Source organism: Chlamydotis macqueenii, chromosome 4, assembly GCF_036417535.1.
Source record: "Chlamydotis macqueenii isolate bChlMac1 chromosome 4, bChlMac1.mat, whole genome shotgun sequence".
In the NCBI taxonomy this organism is placed as follows: Eukaryota; Metazoa; Chordata; class Aves; order Otidiformes; family Otididae; genus Chlamydotis; species Chlamydotis macqueenii.
In genome coordinates this window covers 49240125-49259877 of record NC_141559.1, presented here as the reverse complement: position 1 = coordinate 49259877, position 19753 = coordinate 49240125, and the positions used below count along the sequence as shown (strand labels likewise).

Below are 19753 nucleotides of genomic sequence, written 5' to 3'. Positions count from 1 at the left end.
CTCATAGGTTGAAATAAATACAGTTTTCTAGGATAGCAAAGGAAAATGACAATAATAACAGAATAAAAACATACTAAAATACACAAAATGAACAATGCACAATTTCTCATCACCTAGTGTTCCAATGACCCATACAGGCTGTCCCAAGCAGCAGTCAGAAACCAAGAAGTAAGCAAAGGAGCGAAAGGGAACCAGCAAGGGATGCCAGAGAGAGTGATGCCAGTGAACGATGCTCCCATCCCAAGCAACCTCTACTTATATACTGAGCACTACGTTTATGGCATGGAATACTCTCTTTGGCCAGTTTGGGTCAAATATTCTGTCTATATCCTTCCCAGCTTCCTGCACCAGCACATTAGCAAGATCTGGAAAGATGGACAGCGTCCTTGGTCTCATCAGCAACAACTCGTAACTCGTAACTCCATACCTGCCAAAATCAAGACAGGTGGCATTAACAGCTAGTAAGAAACCGTGCCGCGCAGCCTCCTCCTTCATCCTGTGGCTTATCTCTAGCAAGGGTTTTCACTCACTTCCTAATAAGGGTACAGAAGGTGAGTGTATGGACAAATCTGGGATAAAACTGGAATTTTGGAAGCCATCTACCCAATCCAAGACCTGGTCATGGTAAACATCTCCAATTGCTTCTTGGTCTTCATGCAAATAGTTGACAGGAAATGTTACTTTTTCCTCAGCATCACCCTCATTGGAGCCTGACAGAACTAAGGAAAACGCCTAGTCAACCGGTGTAAGGAACCCAAGGGCTTCAACAGAGAGCAGGCTCAGCACTAGGATGACCAGGGATCCGATTCCCAGAGTGAAAACCAGTAGAGATGGGAATCGGAATCAGCTGGAGGAACACTTGAGGAGGAGGAAGATGACAACAGACGGGCAGTTCACCAGGAATGGAAGTCGAGGGAGAGGAGATTGGTTAATATGTTAGGAAAGCTATTTCTTCAAAGTCGTGAAATCTAGGAATGACCCAAAACATGGAGGATGTGCAAAGAAATAGCTCAAGTATCTGTGTCCGTACAGCTTGAAAGGGAGCAGGGAAGTTAAGACATTAGGGTGGAATGCAGAGGAAAGACAGTGCAGATCAGGTCCCAGCTTGTTACTAACTCTGGGGGCAAAGGGGAGATGGAAGATGGGAATGAAAATAACTCAGGCTGGAGAAAACTCTGAGAGATTCACATCATGCGTCAGCTTGATCTGGCGTATGGGTGCAGACTAGAAAAGCAGCAGCAGCACAGCCCTGGAAATACATCTACTAATACAGATCTTATATATTTCATTATAAAAAAAATAGTATGTTGGAACACTGTGTATGATGGAAGGGCTACTGCCACTTTGCTTATATTTAGCACACAGGATGGAGAGCATGCAGAAGTTTTAAGCGATCTGAAACAATTTTTTGTTGCAACATGTGGAGGTTCACACAGTGTAAAATGCACCATCACTTCATCTGGTAAACTCAGTGCTGTTCTTTGATTATTGGTAGATCTAGACGTTGGGTGAGGAACCAAAGGGCAGGGGACAAGAGAGCATTGAAGAAGAGATGACAGAAAACTGACCCTTGGAAATAAGCTGCATGGTTCGCTGTTCCGAGGCTAGTTTGCATTACAGATAAGGAGGATAACAGTAATTTGTCAAAAACAAACAGGCCTGGAATTAAATTCTACAGTGTAAAGCAAAGATCATTGCTCAAGGGATTAAGGGGAAGGATTTTTTTACCTCAGCGGTTCGATACGACTGAGATGTAAGGAGGCAGACGAACCTAGCCCTGAAGTAGCAGTCAGTGGGAAAGCACGATTCTGGAGCCTCTCCCAGGGAACGTGTAGGAAAGGTGAGGAAACACCAGAGTTTTGCCACTGAGCGCTGACACCACATAGACTGGATTAGGTAAAGCTATGTTTGCCCAAGCTAAAGAAAGCTCTGCTCGGTGTCCTGGTGCTGCCGACGCAGCACAAAGTGTGGCAGCACCGCAGGGCACGGCCGCCCGGTGAGTCTCGAGGGAACCGAGCAGCACCCACTCGCTAAAGCCGGTCTCTCACCCGCCTGAGCCCACCGCCGACGGGAGCAGGAGCCGGTTCGGCTGCGTGGAGCTCCCGGGGCCGCGACTCGCTCTCAGTGGCGGTTGCCCAGGAGGCGGGAAAGTCTAACAGTCGGAGCGGGCAAATCCGATTTATCTCCCCCCCCCGGCTCCCTGCATTGGTACGGCCCAAAGCGATGGAAGCCGTAAGAGCACGCCCCCTCCGCCACGTGGCTCCCGCCGACCCTTTCTGCTTCCAGCTCGCGCGGCACCGCCCCCTCCGAGCGAAAGCGCGCGTGCTCCGTGCGGCCGGGCCTGGCCCGGCCCCCGCCCCCGCCGCGGCGCTGACAGACGTGGTGAGTCCGATCGGCCCCGCCCTGCCCCGGGAACCCCGCGGGTGGGGGGCGAGTGCGGCCTCAGCGGAGAGTTGGCGGGGGCGGGGGGGGGCGGGGCTCGGGCTGGGCGAGCGGCGGGGCCGGGGGCTTGCCCTGGAGGCCTCCCCGGCCGTTCCCCCCACCGCATCCCCTAAACGGCCTTGGGGGAGCGGTCTGCGGCGCTGCCCGGTCTGGTGGTGAGCGGGGCGGGCTTGGAGGGCTACTCCGCTGCGGCTTTTGGGCTCCCGGGGGTAGGTGTCCGGTCCCCCTGGGCAGCTCCGCGTGTGAGGGGGCAGCGGCGCCACGCGCCCCTTGCGGCAGCCTTTCCCTGCCGCCTGTGGGGCCCCGGGGGTCTCGGCCTGCGTGGGCTTTTCTCGGCGATTTGTCGGGAGACCTCGCCAACCGTGACGAGGCGGTGTCGAAGGGCCACATCTTCCCTTACTCCGTTTGCAAAACTCCGCTTTTCACTCGTGTGAGAAATAACGACTCACCCTGAAAAACTTGCAGAGGACAAAGCCGCCGGAGCAAAGTTTTATTAACGCGTCGACTGCGTCCGGTGCCTCTCATGGCAGTGGCGCCCCTTCTTCGTTCACAGTTACGGTATTTATAACCTCTCCCGGCCTCCCCGCCTTGCCTGTCTCCTTTTTTGGAGCTCACAATCTATATTCTATTGGTTACCTACACCGTTCGCGACAGGTGCTGATTGGCTAAGAGCATGTCACATGCTGTTGTGCAGGTGTTAATTGGCTAAAGGCATCTAGGCGGCCAATCCCATATTTAGAGTTGTTGACGGTTGTCAGTCCCCAACCCAGTTTCCCGCCTTTTGCTTGCTCAACTGGCAAATGTCCTCCTTATAACCTTGCAGCCCTGTCGGGCAGGTGAAACCTTTGGTCGTGTTAAACTACTAGGACAAGAGTGAATCTTGCCAAATACGTTTTCATAACTTAAACAAACCTACCAAATACATTTTACAACTTAAACAAAGCCTTATGCATTATCTACAAAGTTACAAAATATTGGCTTAAGTAAAAAAGGAAAAACCCTATGCCCTTCTCTCACACTCGGCAACGTTCTTCTTGCGGTGTAATAATTCAAACAAAAAACACGTTGTGCATCAACCCAGGCACGCTTTTTTCCACGTGCTGGCACTTGGGGATCCCACAATCTCATGCTCCCAAGACCTTTTTAACGTAGACAACTGTTATCTCAAGTAGTTCAGGATTACGCTTCAGGAACCAAAACATTTAGACGTTGCAATCTTCCCTATTTTGTTTCTTAGAGTCAACATTGCCATTTCAGAATCACGGAAACCTGGAAATCCTTCGTGCGGAGCTGAAAGTGTAGATGCTTATTTTATCATTGAGCATAGAAATCTTTTTATATATTTCTGCTTAGAATACTTCAATGGAAAGAAAATTAGTCCTCTGTTTTGATTCTCTTATTTCACAAATAATGGTAGCGTTGCACCTGGAAGTTTCCCATACTTTGTAAGCAAACAGTTGCGGGGTAAGTCTTACCAAAGGACCTTAGTGTAATTATTTTTACAGGTATTTGGTGGGTTTTTAGAGCAATTAAGGCTGTGAAGCATTTCTTTTTGTGAACTGTTAGATTGAGCTATATCCACGCTCTTCTGGGCTGTCGCTTTTCTTCTCTGTACTGGCACAACTGGTTTTGTAGCGGTAAATTGAACTTGACTGGGAGCTGATCTTGCTGAAGAAGTCTTCTCTCAGTTAAAGGGTAATTTTCCATCTGGATGAGTTCTCTGATGAAGTTCATGTTAAAATGTCTGCAATGAGCAGTTGTGGGGACGCAGAGCAGTGACTTTGGAAGGGGAGAGAAACAGCTGGGTGGTCTCTGTGCTGGCGTGAGCAGCTCTTCTGTCAAATGTGAAAACCGACCTGGCTTGTTGTGTGTCATGTCCCCCTTCTCTCTCTTCCCCTCCCCCCACTCCCCCTTCTTTCCCTGAAGCTGTGATTTCCTAACCAAGATGAATGCACGCTTACAGATGTGCTTCGTTACCTTTCTGCTCTAGTGCTCAGAACAATCCTTGGCTTACTTGAACTAGAAGAAGACCCATAAGATGGGGAATGTGACATTGGGATTGAAACAATGACATTTTACCAAAAATATTTCTAAATGCTGAAAGTATAGAATGAAGACTTTCTTGTTTAGGTAGAAAATGTGTTTTAAGGACTGTGTTTGTAGCTGTACTCATGTAATTGAGGTACTGGCTCCGTCAGCTGCATGCTACTGTGCCACTCACTTCCCTCTTCACTTGCTGGCTTTTTGTACCCCGAGCAGCTGCAGTAATTAACGATGTGCTTGCACGCTGTGGTATAATACCAGTCATTTGTAACTTGAGAGAAAGTATATTGAAATAGCTCTTCGTTTTCATTGCATCTTTTTCTCTGTAGGTCATTCTAGAAGCTATGGATATACTCTTCAGAATAAGAGGGGGCTTGGATCTTGCATTTCAGCTAGCAACTACTGATGGTGTGTCTGCAAGAGTATAATAGGTTTCTTAACATTTATATAAATAACCTTTTATTAATTAACTAGTTATGATGTTTATTTTCTTGCCATTTCACCAGATGTTAAGTGCTTCTTCCTAAACCCATAAAGATTAAGTACAAAAAATGTTAATTTTATCTCTATTAATTTTCTTAACAGTCTTTTTCCATCATATGTTTTTTATTTTAATTTGAAGTAAAGTTTAAATTGCCACTTCTAGGTGGTTTGTTTTGTTTTGTTTTTTTTCTTGTTTTTCCTACTTATGGATATGGTATTGGATTCAAACTGAAAACTGATCCCAAAGTTGACCCAGACATTCTAAGCAAACAGGGAATAACTTAATGACAATGAAGTTGGTTATTACAGGATTATATTAATAATACAGTTTTGAGATTGTGGTCCAGTCTTTCTAGAGGAATAGAGAAGATGAACAACTGACTAGTTACTCTATTGAATGGAGGCGGGATTGGCTACTTTAGTTCCATGTGATGACAAGGGACCGGACCACTGGGCGTTAAGAGGCTCCTCTAGTGCTGCATTCTTACAGTAGTGTGACATTCTGTACACAAGTGGCAGACCACTCCTTTTGAAGGCAGTGAAGTTTTTCTTTTGGAGTTTTGATTTTTCCAATACTGTAGTTTTTACAGACTTCTAGTGCAAAAGTCAACTAACAGTGGCCAAATCTCAGTTAATACATTAAAGACATACAATTCTGCTTTGTTAGACTTTGTATAACTTGTTGCATTCTAAGTAATGGGTTTTAATCTCCTCAGTGAGGAAAATGATGCTGGTAATGTGCAAAAGTTGCTCTGTCGTATCCAGTATTGGTTCAGGTTGTAAGGAGTGGCTGAAACTTAAAAAAAATCAAGTCAAGCTCTGAAAGACAACTGTCTGTACTGATAATAAAGTTTCAGGCTAACCAGAGCATGGCTTACAGTTACAGGTTTACGTTGGCCAAAATTTGGTCTGTTACTGGAGTGTAGGCCTTGCTTTTCCAAAAATTTAGTATGCTTTTGGTTTGTATTTCTGGAAAATGATACGAAGTCAGAAACACGTGACTTGGACTGAATCTTTCCAGGATTTACTCAAAAGACTAACTATAACAATATGTAGAAGTTTATCTGTACGTAGAAGTTCGTTTGCAGCTATAGGCTTGGTTAAGAGTTATTGGTGTGAGAATCTACTACAGTGTAGGTTATTCTTCTGTAATTTGTTCAGATCTTCGTATTTGACAGCACCTGAGAGAAACAGTAGACTTCTGTTCAGTCAGATAGAAATGTAAATGTTTGAGGCAGACCTGCTAAGTGAAATCTTATCTCTTTTCTTGTTTACATAGCTGTTTTTCTGATCATAACAGCACTTATTTATTCCAAGTCAAAACTTTTTTTTTTTTTTAATGTATGCCTAGCACCCATAACAAAAGTGAGAAAGTTTTCTAGGCTAATTGTATCCTTATTGTGTTTCAGAGGCATCAACAAAAAAGGCATTAGGATATGTTTTCAGGGATCTTGCCAACAAACTGTCCTCAGATGTTCTCGTATTAAGAATTTGCCACAGTTCAGTCTATGTGTGGCCTAACAATGGTATGAACACTGTTCCAGAGCTGACTGATGATTCTGCTTGTAAGGAGATAAGAAGATTTATACAGTGAGTATATTTTATTTTTTCTTTTTTTAATAGATTAATTTCATATTACAGAAATTTCTCTTTCTGTTGATGCTTCAGATTTGATCAAGATGATGAGACCAAACGAAAGCTTGGCAAAAAAAAGGATAAAAAGTTACAAGATACGGTATGTGTGTCACCACACTAATAAATTATATCAGACAGCCTGTCATTTAAACATCTTTAAATCTTCCCTGCCTAGGCTCTTCTGTATACAAACGGACATTGACATTACTTAATAGAATCCTTTTAAAATCATTGAGACTCTGTGTGAATGCAGAGATCCATCTATAGTAGATCAGCACGTAGAAGTTTGTCTTTAGTATTACTAGTTGGGTTTTGTTTTTTTTTTTTTTAACCTAAGTATTTACTGAGTTTGATACCAAATATCTGCAGTCTTACTTTTGCCTTTGTGGTGCATGTGCTGTTGGGGACGTACTATTGGTGTCTTTATTCTCTGCAGCAGCAGGTAGTCAATATAGACCTCATGTTGGAAATGACGTCTTCATTACCTGCTTTGGCTCCAGTCATTGAAAGGGAAAATAAGGAACACCACTATGTAAATATGACATTACCTGTCGATGTTGTTGTATCTGTTTCTCCAGAAGAAACATGGGGAAAGTAAGTGTTATCCTGAACTTGTGATTTTTCAGCTTTATTTCTGCTTTTTCTTGAAATAATTAAGTAAAGCTGTGTTGTTAATCAGTTTAATGAAGTAGCATATACTATTTTTGTAATTAAATTTAATTGTGTGAATAATAAAAGCTCCAGTAGACAGCCGTTAGCTTTAATAATCTTGAGATACATTCAGTTCGCTAGCTGCAAAAAAATTTCAGTTTGTCAATGTCTGATAGATTTGATAACTCATGACCATTGCTTAGCAACAAATTGAGAAAGTCAAAGAATTTTTAGAACACTTTCCTGAAGTCTGTGAGTGAGAGTTGGACTATATTTTGGGGAGTCTTTGTAATCTCAGTACTACATTAGGGGCTGTAGCTGGGTAAGTGAAGGTGGAAAACGTTAGAATCTTCCTCTGTGTGTGTTTCTTGCATTTTTTCCATAGGCTTTGACTCTGAAGAATGCTAAATGGAGTGGATAAAATGTGGAAAAAAAAAAAAAAAAAACAACCCATGTAGTCATATATGTAACTTTTATTTCTGCAAATGATCATAAATGCTTCTGATACAAGATCAGGGTACCTGCACATTGGAGAGCTGAATCGCTAGGGAGTAGTTTCTGTGTGCAGATATGCTTTGAGTAAAGCATGGTGAGGTTCTGTCTTTCTCTGTGGGAATGGAATCATAGAAGTAGTAAGTTAATCAGAACGGGTGCAAATACGTATGTCAGTATTGTATAACTATCAGAACTATGAGAGGAAATGGTCCACCATCACTGTTCTACTTCTTAAATATTCTCCCTTACGCTTTGCAGGGTACAAAATCTCCTGGTGAAAGCAATTTATAAGCAATTAACTGACATGGAAAGATGTATCATGAAATATATGAAGGGAACATCAATTGTGGTACCAGAACAATTTCATTTCGTGTTACCAGGAAAAAAAGACCTTGTAACAATCTCCTATCCTACAGGTATTTCAGATGATCAGCTGGAAAGTTATAGAAAGGTAAAGCAGCAAATAGTAACAAAACTTGATTTTAACGATTTTCTTTTTTTTTGTTATTATTGTAACTGAAGCAGTGGGAAAGCTTTTCATTTAGCCAGGATAGAATAAATACTAATAGATACTGCTCTTCTTCGATTCACTTTTATTATAACAGAAGCAGTATACTGAATGTGGATGCTTGATTTATTATAAGTTGTTACACTGAGCATAGGGAAAGAATCTTTTGCTACCTTTGAGGTGTAAAAGCCATGGGGATTTTCTGTTTTCTTCCATTTGAAGCATTACTGGGTATATAAAACCTGATCTGTTCCTTGCGTTTGCAGAGGTCTCAGGCACTCGTGACACATTAAGGATTTCCTGCTCTCTGTCTTCTGTTCACTTTTATCCACTGATTGCTAAGTGTTACTTTAGCTAATGTAGTTGAGTTCAGTGTTGGGTCATCTGCGTAAAATGTATTACCTGTGTTACACCTATTATCCTAGATGATCTCATAATTCCTTTCACTCTTAAGCTCTCTGAAGTAAGACAATACATCTCTTTAAATGTGGCTGCTGTGTTGCAAACAGCGCTTAAGAGATTTAAAAATAGACTGAATCTGCTTAAACCATAAGCTCATAACTTAACTTTGTCTCAGTATGTGGTTCTAGTACGTCTTCAATATTAGTTAATATTATAATTCAGAGTGTGTATATCTACACTACTACATGGAAAAAACTGTAAACCTTTTCTGTTATGGTGTATTTTACCATACTTTCATAAGACACCAATCACTCATGATATCTTGAATGGCGCTTCAGTGGCAGGCGCTATGTAACAGGACTACACAAAATAGTGGCCCCTCTGGATAGGAGGTAAGCCAGCATGAGCTTCCTTTTGAGAGGTGAGATCTAATAGTAAATGTACACACTGAATAGTAATATATTAAAATCTGCTTAACTAAATTTACTAAACTATGCTTTTAACATTGTTTGCGTCTCTAGTTACTTACAATGTGGTGTTTCTCGTCATCCAAAATTTGAATGGTGCTCTTTATTTTTATTCTCACTTGCATGTAGGAATTACATGAGTTATTCAATCTGCCTTGTGACAGACCGTATTTCAAGAGAGCAAATGCTTACCATTTTCCAGATGAACCATATAAAGATGGATATCTCAGAAATCCACATTTACATCTTAATGCACCTGGTACAGAATCTGGTATGGTAAGTTCAAGTAGAAACATTTATAAGAACGTCTTTTTTATTTTTCTTGAGATTTGTTGTTAAAAGAAATGACAGTTAATATTGTATAGATGAGAGAGAGTGAAGTAACAGACTTGGCTTTTTAAGCAAAAGGGCTTCTCTGCACAAAATGGCATTGCTTTAGCTGTATTTGTCCCAAAGAAGTTTCATTTTCTTGGAAAAGTATGTACAGATTTTAGCATGTATTTTGAAAGTTCCTCAGAACAAGGACAAGAAACTAAAACTATGAATGGAGACGTTTAGAAGACAAAAAAGAGGAGTAATCATGTGAATAGCAACCCTTCAACTCTTCCAAAGATCTGCAGTTCCTAACTGAAAGACTTCGCAGTGCAAGTGACAAGTCATATGACTTTTCTGAAAACTGAAGCAAGTATGATCAGATTCACTTGTATTATCTCTTTCTGTGCAGGTTTATTTGGTACATGGTGTGTACAGTTATCACCACTATATGCAGGATCGGTTCGATGACAGTGGTTGGGGCTGTGCCTATAGGTCTTTGCAGACAATCTGTTCTTGGTTCAAGCACCAAGGTTACATTGATACACCTATACCAACACACAAGCAAATTCAACAGGTACAGAACATTTAAGCAGATTAATTATTCTATGCATGTTTGTCTAGAAAAGTTCATATAGATTATTTTTAAAATATCAAACTCTTGTATTTTAGACTTCTGATTTGTGTGGTATTTTTAATAAATCTCTTAAATTGAACTATAGTACTTCTGAATTACTATTTTTAACGAGTTTTCTTACAGGAGATCTGTCTCCAAATGTTTTTCAGTGTTGGGTGACACTATCTGTACAAATAAAACTCATTAAAATAGTCTTCTGAATATTTCCTTGGATTAATGTTCTATTAAAAGCTCAGGTTATGACATTATCACTGACTTGGCAAGTGAAGGAAAACAAAGAACCCAGTGTGTCATACTAAAATCAGTTTTAAAACTGACTTTTGTCTTCAGCTGGATTAGTCCCCAGATGCTATGCACTGATTTACTGCTTTCTTTTGCAAGTTTGCCTTTGAGAGTATTGGGCTTTTCCTCTTTTTTTGAACTGTCCTTTGCTTCTTTTTATATTGTGAATTTGAGTGCATACCTGAATATGTTTGTTAATGCACTGAAGAAAAACTGTAGACTTGGGTAGCTAATATTGTATGCCTAGCAAAAAATACTGCAATTATCTTCAGTCTTCTAAAAATAGTTCTGTGTGTTTTCTTTTACTGAACATTTTTAGCAAAGTTTGATGAAAGTTGCTTGATGGACTGAATCATACTTTACAGGGATGCAAGCACTAAAGTTAAAACTGCATTTCCTGAAACTTCTCGGTCCACACCTAAACCTAAAAGTAACCAAAGTCCATACGCTCCTGAAGTATTTTTAGACATCTAGAAGAGGGCAGTAGCCTTCAGGAGACTTTCTGGGCTTGGTACCTTTAGCAGAACTGGCAGCTCTCAAATGCTGCATGTCACATGGAAGCCTCAAAATGGAGAAGAGTTTAGAACAAACAACAGCCTTTGGTATGTTTCAGTGGCCTCTTCCTCAGAGCACTGTTTTATGGATCCTTTTCTGAGATTATTTGAACGGGAATCCAGGTACTTCGATCTCTGAAGTGGATTCTGCAGTACATAAATTATGCATTCCAATATTAGACAGCTCAGTGCTCACCATCGCAGCTTGAAGTCTGCCTGTGGACCTGGGGTTATATTCTGTCCTTATAGGCACTGTTCCATATTACTGTTCAAATCATGTTTCCAAAACATGTTGTTGACACATGTTTTTCTTCATTATGATGCTGCAAAGGCACTGGTTGATGCTGGAGACAAGCCTGCAGCATTCGTTGGGTCACGGCAATGGATTGGTTCGATTGAGGTACAGCTTGTGTTGAATCAGCTTTTTGGAATAACATCAAAAATATTATTTGTCAGGTAAGAATCAATATCTGTTTAATAGCTCAATAATTGTTAAAGAGACTGAATGCCTTAAAATGCTAATTATCATTGCACCACATGGGATAATAGGGATAAAAGAGATAAATCTTTTAAGGGTTCCTTGTTCTTAAACCCTGCATTCCTGCCTTTGGTGCTTACAAATGAAGGTCTTGCTAAATTTCTTGTGGGCTTGGGGTTTGTTTGCAGTTGCTATTAATTGCTTAATGATATGCAAACAGATATGGAATTCAGCCACCATGTGGAATTCATATGCACCACAAGCATAATTTTTGAAGCAGGCGCACAGTCTGGCAGTCATAATGAACTGGATGTGCACTGACAGTAAATTATTACTTCATCCACAGAGCTAGCCTATCAGTTCAGGATTGAGGCAAATTGCTGAGCAACCTGGAAATAGTATTCTCTCTTCTGGGTTTGTGTGACAGATAAAACGAGGGATTTGTTTCCATTCTGACAATCTGATGCTTTTATACACAATAAAGAAGTTCTGGATGCCCCATCCCTGGAAGTGTTCAAGGGCAGGCTGGATGGAGCTTTGAGTAACCTGGACTGGTGGAAGGTGTCCTTGCCCAGGGCAGGGGGATTGGGAGTAGATGATCTTTAAAGATCCCTTACAACTCTAACCATTCTGTAATTGCATTAAATGTATTTGGGAGGAAAAGAGTAATGTTCAGCATTTATCAGAAGCAAAATTACTGGATTGCTGTCATTTAGGCAGCACTAAGCAGACTAACAAATCCCTGAACATCTTGTGATAAATACAATAGTGAAATAAAGAATATATACTAGCTTAGTGTGTATGAAAATTCTAATTAAAAAAAAATACTACTCATGAGTTAGCATTTATTTAGAGTAAATTCTACTGTAGATATGCTAGAAGAGTGTGTAACCATGGTGATTCTTAATGGTAGGAAAATAGTTCAGTTCTTCAATATTTATAAAGCTTTATACAGCCAATTTTAATCTTTTTTTGTTCCAGAGCTTATATTTGCATGTGATCAACCTGTTATTTTAGAGCAGCTGTGACAAGCCCTGCCAGTGTGAAGGTTTTTATTCCTGCACATAAGAATACAGAACAGATTCCTTTGTGAAGTGGGTAGAATTGCTCATAGTACTGCTACAAGCGAGCACCAGTGTTCTTCAGGATTATGAAAAGCCAATATTACAACCATGCTGAGAAGAAGAAATGTCATGCAGCTTTTTCAGCTGGTCACTAGCAGTGGATAGCATTTTTGTCTTGGGCTTATTTCCAGCTAGCACCTCTGAGTCTCTATGGAAATAAGACTTCACAGCTGCACCAGCAACACTAGCACTGAATCCATTATTGTAAATGCGTAGTTTCCCAGAGTTCCAGTTTTGTATTCCATCTGCATTTAATCTATCGCTCCAGGAACTTGAGAAGCAGGCACACAAGCTTTTTTTGGCTTTTCAAAAGGTTAGCTACTGTATGAAGAAATACAAAGACAAGATATTAAAAATATCTGTACTAATTTCCCTGCCTAGCTTCTGTCACCGCTTTTGGGAGCATACTGCCAGTATTCTAAGGGGAATATGAGTCTCAGTCAGACGTGTCTTCAGCTCTGAATCCTGGATTACATGCATATGTTGCGTGTGTGCCTTTCTGTTCCAATGTAGACTTCTTTTGTCTGTGCCTGGTCCCCACAGTTGAAAAGGAAAGCAGGAAGATTATAACAAAGCTAAGTTCAGTGTGGCTTTGAACAGGTTAATAATGTTATTTGAGATTTTATTTTTAAAGCTAACTTAGGTATGAGTATTGCAATTGCTTGTGCAATGACAGTGGAACCCTATCTTAAGGGATGTCATTATAAACACCTTTATCACCACCTTATTTTTGTTATGTTTCTGATGAAGTCTCTTACTTCAGACTCCCCTTGCTGACAGATGTAGCCAGTCTGCTTTTCAGCCACTTGGAGGAAGCCAGTGGGGCTTACCAGCTGTCCCCACAGTGGGGGACAAGTTGCAGACGCGTTACAGAAGCTGGGTGACTCCAGGTGCTCCAGTGGCAACTAGGCTTACAGTAGCAGATTCATTGGTCCAACCAGAATCTGTAAGTTGCATTAAAAAACTTCTCTTTGAGAAAAACTCTAAGCCGCTTTTTAATCAGTTAGCTATGCAGTTCACGAGTATAATGGATGATTAGAGAACCAAGACCAGTGAGGATGACAAATCTATTGTTTTTCTTACCTAGCCAGGGTTCTGAACTAGCGTTGCAGGGAAGAGAGCTTGCTAATCACTTCAAGACAGAGGGAACTCCAGTTATGATTGGTAAGTGCTCAAGTATTGAAGAATGCCAATGAAAGTGTGCGGCCTCCCAGTGCAGAATTTCATTTCAGTTAGAACTCATTCAGTTTACTGTACAAGAGTTAATCAAAACTCTAGATGAATTAAAAATTACATTTTTTTTCCCAAGGGAGCCAGGAAAGCAATACAATTTAGTCTGGCTGGTATCTTTTTACTCAGTATTTCTCCCAAGCTCAGTATTAAACCTGGAGCAGAAGTTCATACAGTTCCCCAAAATTTCCCATCACAGGGGAGTAGTGTTTATCTTGCTTTGAAGATAATAGTATTATTGAAATTCTTTTAAAGGCTAGTTTTAATAATCTGAAATGTTGGTAACATAAGAAATGCCATTTATAAGAACACTGTATAACTTTAATTAAACTATTTCCAAGACAGCTGTGGTTTAAAAAATTAAGACCATTGAAAATGTCATTTTCAGCTTTAATAAAATTTTAATTTTAGCAATTTTTGCAGTCTGTATTTGCCCTCCGTAAAGATAGTGTTTTTCTCTCAAATTAGAGATGCTAGAAGTCCAGATCTTGGTATGAAATGTCTTGGCCTTTCAGTAGCCTTGTTGTCTGAATTTCAAGAATTTAGAATCCTATATTGAAAAATCTTTTAGTCTGTACCTTGTCTTTCCCTGTAATGCTTTCTTCTAGATTGGTTTAATTTTTGTTGTTGTTGGAGAGATGCAGGTTGGCTTTTGGGGAGGTTTTTTTTTGCTTGTGTTCTTTTGGGTTTTTTGCAATTCCTGTCTGTTCTGTGGAGTCATTAACAGTATCCTGAGGACGTGAACTCCTCATGCTATCTGAAATAAACATGCAAGAGTCAACCCATGGCCAGCTCATCAAAATATACCCTTTCCCTGTTTGTAGGCTAAAGAAAGGGGGATCAGAAATTACTACTCTGCCCCTAACATCCATTGATAGAACTTAGGAGAAAATAGCAGATAACCCTTATCCAGAAATTCTGATTTCTGTTCTAATTTTAGTCCTTTTACAACCAGGAAGTTTTACAGATTCCTTTTCTACAGTTAAGTTTCTTTAAAGACAAAGTGAGCAAAACAGATGTTTGAAATAGTCTTGACTTCATCTGATGGATGTGCTGAAGATTCAACCCACCTTGCTGACATGGAAGAAATTTGGAAAGTAGATTCATTAGTTGTAGTAAGTAAAGTAAAATAAGTGATCTTCCCTAGTTGTAGTAAAGATACGTTGTTTAATAACATGAAAAATCTTATGTAGGACAGCTTCAGAATAATTTTAATAACCAAGCTAATCTGTTAATAGTGTTGATGTACTTTTGTTTTAGGCTTGTGCATTGAGCCAATCTCAGTGAAAAATTTTTAGCAATTTGTGTTCCTCCTATTTTAGGTGGAGGTGTTTTGGCTCACACAATATTAGGAGTGGTTTGGAATGAGATTACAGGGCACATCAAATACTTGATTCTAGACCCACATTACACCGGAGGAGAAGATCTGCACGTTGTGTTGGAAAAGGTGAGGCTTGATACACACACACACACACACATATATATATATATATATATATATATACACACACATATATGTGTATATACATATATATTTTGACATTAAACAAATAATGTACAGCCAAATACAAATTGGCTGTTGTATAGCTTCTCCATTCCGTATGGAGGAAGCGCTCATCCCAGTTAACCTGTATATATGGTCCAGGAGGATAAAATCCATGCAGAACTCACTTTCCTCATCAAAAGTGGAGGTGAGGGGAGGAACTGAGGCAGACTCTTTGTGGCTGTCTTCTTCCAGAACACCTCATAAAATTATGTGGTACTCTGCAAACGTCGGAGCTTTGTTAGACTTTTTCTGCTAAATCATGATAAACAGCACACCTTCCCGGTACAAAGAGCTCTGTTTGGCTCTGAGATATCAACTATTACCAAAGAAGGCAAGGATTCTTCAAGACAAGAGGAATGGAAACTGTGAGAATGATAGTTTCAGAAGAATATTGGTCTCCCTGTAGCAGAAGGTGTAGTGGGAAGTGGAGGGGGAGGAAGAAAAAAAAAAAAAGATGATACTCTATAGGAACTGAGCTGGGATAGGGAGGAAAGGTGGGGAGAGAGACTCTGGGAAGTGTCTTCCATTAATGTGTGGGTTTTTTTGGTTTTTTTTTTGTTTGTTTGTTTGTGGGTTTTTTTGTTTGTTTGTTTTTTTTTTTTTTTTTTTTTGAAAGGGCTGGTGTGGATGGAAGGGCCCGGAGTTTTGGAACAAGGATGCCTATTACAACCTGTGCCTACCTCAACGACCAAAAGCTATTTAGATTCCACTCTTATGCTGGAACACGCTAAGCCGGAATACTAGCTGATCTAGATGTAACGGTCTTGTTATTTATCAAAATAATACTTAAAGTCAATGAAAACCTAGTTGAAATAGAAATGTCACTCGAGTAATTTAAATTATTTTTTTTTAAATGAAACATCTAAAAAGAATTATCTGCTGTGAACTGTATTTCTTACAAATACATTTATTAGGTAACTAATACTTTTGGCTAGGACAACTTTATTTTTTATATAGTATTATTTGTTTTGCTAAAATCTTTACAGATTAAATGCCCAATCCTTTTACTTTATAAAATTCTTCCTTGCTGAAAAATTAACTGTCCTCTACCTTTCAGAATCCATATACCCAGCTGTGTTGTGCACTATGAATCTATTCAAAGGCATCATTTGCTGCTGCTACTGGTGATAACAACATTTTAGGAAGAGGAGTGGGAGAAAAATGGCTATATTTACTGAATTGTATAAACTTTGTTCTCATATGTACACAGAAAAAAATGTGAGAGCAATAATTGTTCTATGCTCTTTTATTTATAGCTGTATCAATACAGCTGTTTAGGGCAGGGGGGGAACAAATCAACAACCAACAGCCTTCTGTAAGAAGTAAAAATAAACCAGCTTTCCTCCTTCTCGGAAGGAGACAATGTCCTAGCATCCATCTGGCTGCTCAGTGCATAGTCCAGTCACGTTTCTTCAGACGCAGGATTCTTCTTGATTTCATTTGGGGATTATAAGCTGTCTTTTGTCAGCTAGAAGACAGGATCTGTCACATGAACAAAAAAAAACAAGTTTATGTAATGCCATCAAAAGAGTCGGATGCACCTATGGTGTTGGTAAAGATGCTGATCTTTGTGAGCTACTCCGTCAGTACATCAGTAAAAGTACCTATGCTTTCTTCCTGCCCCGTTAAAGTGGCCTTTTTAGTGGCATTCCCCATACACTGTCCATTTTTGACAAGACCATAAATACCTATGCAAGTTGATCCTTACGAGGAGGCTTCTAAATACAACTGCTATCTAACGCCAAATTTGCTTACTTAAATACCAAAAGCATCAAAAACCAAAAATCTAAACTGTAGAAAGCCAATGGTAGTACACACCATCTGATCTTCTCCTCTTCCTGCTTATGGATCTGCCAGTTTCACTTTCTTGTTTCTGTGCAGCTGGATCCTCTCCCAGCAAGCCGCAGTTGTCACTTGGTGAGTAGCAGGACTGTCCGCTCAGTTTCATTGTCTGAGTGTGCTGAATTGTTGTGAGGAACTTGGCACATTCCAGAAAACCATAAGCCAGTGCGAGGTCTGCCGCTGTTTGTCCACTGTTGTTGCACAAGCTGAAACACAGAATTGACAATAACCATTCTGTTAAATGGGAATATGTATATTATAAGCAAGCCCTGATTAAGGTTAATTAAGTGGTAACTTTAGACAGAAGGATAAAAATAAGTACAGAGAATCAATACCAAGAAGGCTCGTCAGGGATGGCATGGGGCTCTACTCATACGCAGGGCTGGTATTAAATGCAACATGGGGTAATTATTGTGAAATAAATTTGTCACTGGACTGTGACTGGCTTAGTGTATCTGGGAAGAGGAAGGTGAGCACAACATTAGTCAGAATGGAAAACCAGCACGCAGAACTTAAAATCGGGAATATTCTCTTAGCAGTTGCTATTGAGGTCTTTGACATGGAACTAAAGAGCACATATACTCTGTGCTACTTTAGTGTTTATGGCAGTTTCAAATACTGCTCTTACGACAATAGTCACGCAACATTTAGTCTTAGCATGCACACTCTGAACAAGAAAAAGTAAAATACACGTATCATTTGACACTTACTGAAATAACTGAATGAACCTCAACTTACTCAATTTTGGCATCGCCAGCAACAAGGAGCGCAAGACATTCCAAACTCCCAACTTTTGCTGCTTTGTGAATCGGGGCTTCCCCAAGGCAATCCTAAAAGCACAATTTGCATATAGCAGTCATCTGAAGGAAGGGGAACAGGATGAAGCTATCTTGTTCTCCAACATGACTGTTTATGGAGCGTTACTCTCTATAACAGTTTGTTGTGAGCTGAGAGAGAGATTAAGGGACAATAGCTAGTAATGTGTACTCAGTAACTGCCATTAGATGTTTAGTATATTCATCACAGCAAAGCAGAAATACCGTCCCATGTAATACTCATAGTTTAACCTTTATCTTTGATTGTTTACCCAGAATACACTCTGTACACTGATTAACACCACTTTTCAGCACTGTTCAGGGATTGCTTGCTGCTAACCAGCTCAGAGGTATAAGCTCATTAAACTTTGCAGCTAGAGGAAGAATCTATGTTTACTGGAAGTAGGGGCAAAAATTCAGAGGAAAAAGGAATACTCATTTGTGTAAAAGATGGGTTTTTTTGACATCTGCATGCAGCACTGTAAGTATGAAAATTGCATTATATGTGGCAAATGAAATCACTAATGCAAGAAAGATAGGATTTCTGGTTCATGCTTGCATAAAGCTACTCTGAAATAAGCAACCCCAGATACTTCATGCAATAAAACTGTGTACATAAAACCTCTCTTAAGATAAATAAAAATACATAATTAATATAAATTTGATTTCCTGACATGCCAGACTGGAAGTAGGAGAAACAAAACGTCTACATTTTTACCTGTTGGTTCAAATCGGCTCCCGTCTGCAGTTGCCAAAGCAGGAAAAAAGCTTCACCGCCGCCGGCGGCCAGGTGAGCTGGAGACTGACCAAAGGCATCCGCAGGTGCGTTCACTCCGCTTCCTGCCTCAAACAGATCGCTGAAACTACCAGACTGAAATAAAGAAGATTAAGGAAAAAAAAAAAAAAAGGGCACAATGTTATTGCCAGTCTGAGCCAGCCGAGCCAGGACGAGTGTAAGAACGCTGCATCATAGCGGAAAACACTGCCTCGCAAATCGTCGGACCTTTCTATTCGCTGAGACTGCCCTTTTTTTTAAAAAAAAACAAACCAGTCCAAGCACTTTAGCGGCTTTTAATCCCAGAACCAGAAACGCCGATCGAGATCGGCAGCGCCCCAAGATACCCAGCAGCAACTCCAGGCAGGCTGCAGTTCATGCAGTTAGGTAGCTGGGCTCCCGGTGAGGCAGAATGCGCAGACCGACCTTCCCCAGCTCTCACCTCCGAGCAGCCATCCCGCATCAGCATTGCCTCCCTTCTGCAGCGCCGGCCTGCCTCTCACGGCTCCGGGGGTGGCGGGCCAGAAGCCGCCCCTGCCCGCCAGGCCCCGCCAGCCCTGGCAGAGACGGAGCCCCCACCCCGCCCCCGCCCGCAGCCGTTGGGCGGGAGCCGCCCGCGCACCGACAGCCGCGCTCGCGCGCAGACCGGCGGGCGGGGGGGGCGGTGGCGGCCATGGCGCGCGGGGCGAGGCGGCACGTCCCTCACACCCTCGCGCTCGGCGGGGCAGCGAAGGGCGGGAGGGGCGCGCGGTTTCCCCCCCCCCGGGGAGCGGGGCGCGGGGCGCGGCCGGGGGCGGAGGCGGCTGGGAAGTGCGGCGGCCGTTGGCAGCGAGGGACGGGCGGGGGCGGGCCGGGCGGCAGCCCCGCTGGGTGCGTGTTTGCTTGGCTCCCTAAGCGCCGCTGCCCGGGCGGTTCTGCCGCTGTAGGCCAAAGCTGGTTCAGAAGGACTCCATCGAGGCAGACCTGGATCCAGGAGATTGTTCCTCAAAAATAAGCTTCAGTCAGCATAAATGCACCCCTGCTGTCCTCCTG

At 41.4% G+C, this 19753-nt stretch overlaps 2 protein-coding genes across 8 annotated transcripts; one reads left to right on the top strand and one right to left on the bottom strand.

The window, feature by feature from the left end:
- Positions 1 to 2317: 2317 nt before the first annotated feature.
- Positions 2318 to 16666, top strand: UFSP2 (UFM1 specific peptidase 2). 6 transcript variants are annotated; one of them, XR_015258455.1, is made up of 12 exons: positions 2318 to 2382; positions 4815 to 4893; positions 6378 to 6558; positions 6637 to 6703; positions 7040 to 7197; positions 8008 to 8200; positions 9256 to 9402; positions 9851 to 10015; positions 11243 to 11367; positions 12371 to 12826; positions 13601 to 13677; positions 15066 to 15125. XR_015258455.1 is itself a non-coding variant. In XM_086747034.1 (12 exons), exons 2-12 carry the CDS (start codon positions 4830 to 4832, stop codon positions 15990 to 15992), a joined length of 1389 nt encoding a protein of 462 aa, XP_086603160.1. In that variant the 5' UTR covers positions 2318 to 2382; positions 4815 to 4829; the 3' UTR covers positions 15993 to 16666. The 6 variants fall into 6 exon arrangements, 4 of the variants coding, with proteins under 4 accessions (XP_086603160.1, XP_086603161.1, XP_086603162.1 ...); XR_015258456.1 differs by having other exon boundaries at positions 13605 to 13677; positions 15066 to 15088; XM_086747034.1 differs by lacking the exon at positions 12371 to 12826 and adding an exon at positions 15906 to 16666 and having other exon boundaries at positions 15066 to 15190.
- Positions 16520 to 19426, bottom strand: ANKRD37 (ankyrin repeat domain 37). 2 transcript variants are annotated; one of them, XM_086747040.1, is made up of 5 exons: positions 19164 to 19425; positions 18665 to 18817; positions 17870 to 17961; positions 17108 to 17337; positions 16520 to 16771 (listed from the first exon to the last, which is right to left on the bottom strand). In XM_086747040.1, the coding sequence occupies exons 1-5, from the start codon at positions 19188 to 19190 to the stop codon at positions 16758 to 16760; spliced, it is 516 nt and encodes a 171-aa protein (XP_086603166.1). In that variant the 5' UTR covers positions 19191 to 19425; the 3' UTR covers positions 16520 to 16757. The 2 variants fall into 2 exon arrangements, with proteins under 2 accessions (XP_086603166.1, XP_086603165.1); XM_086747039.1 differs by having other exon boundaries at positions 16520 to 17337; positions 19164 to 19426.
- Positions 19427 to 19753: the final 327 nt, after the last annotated feature.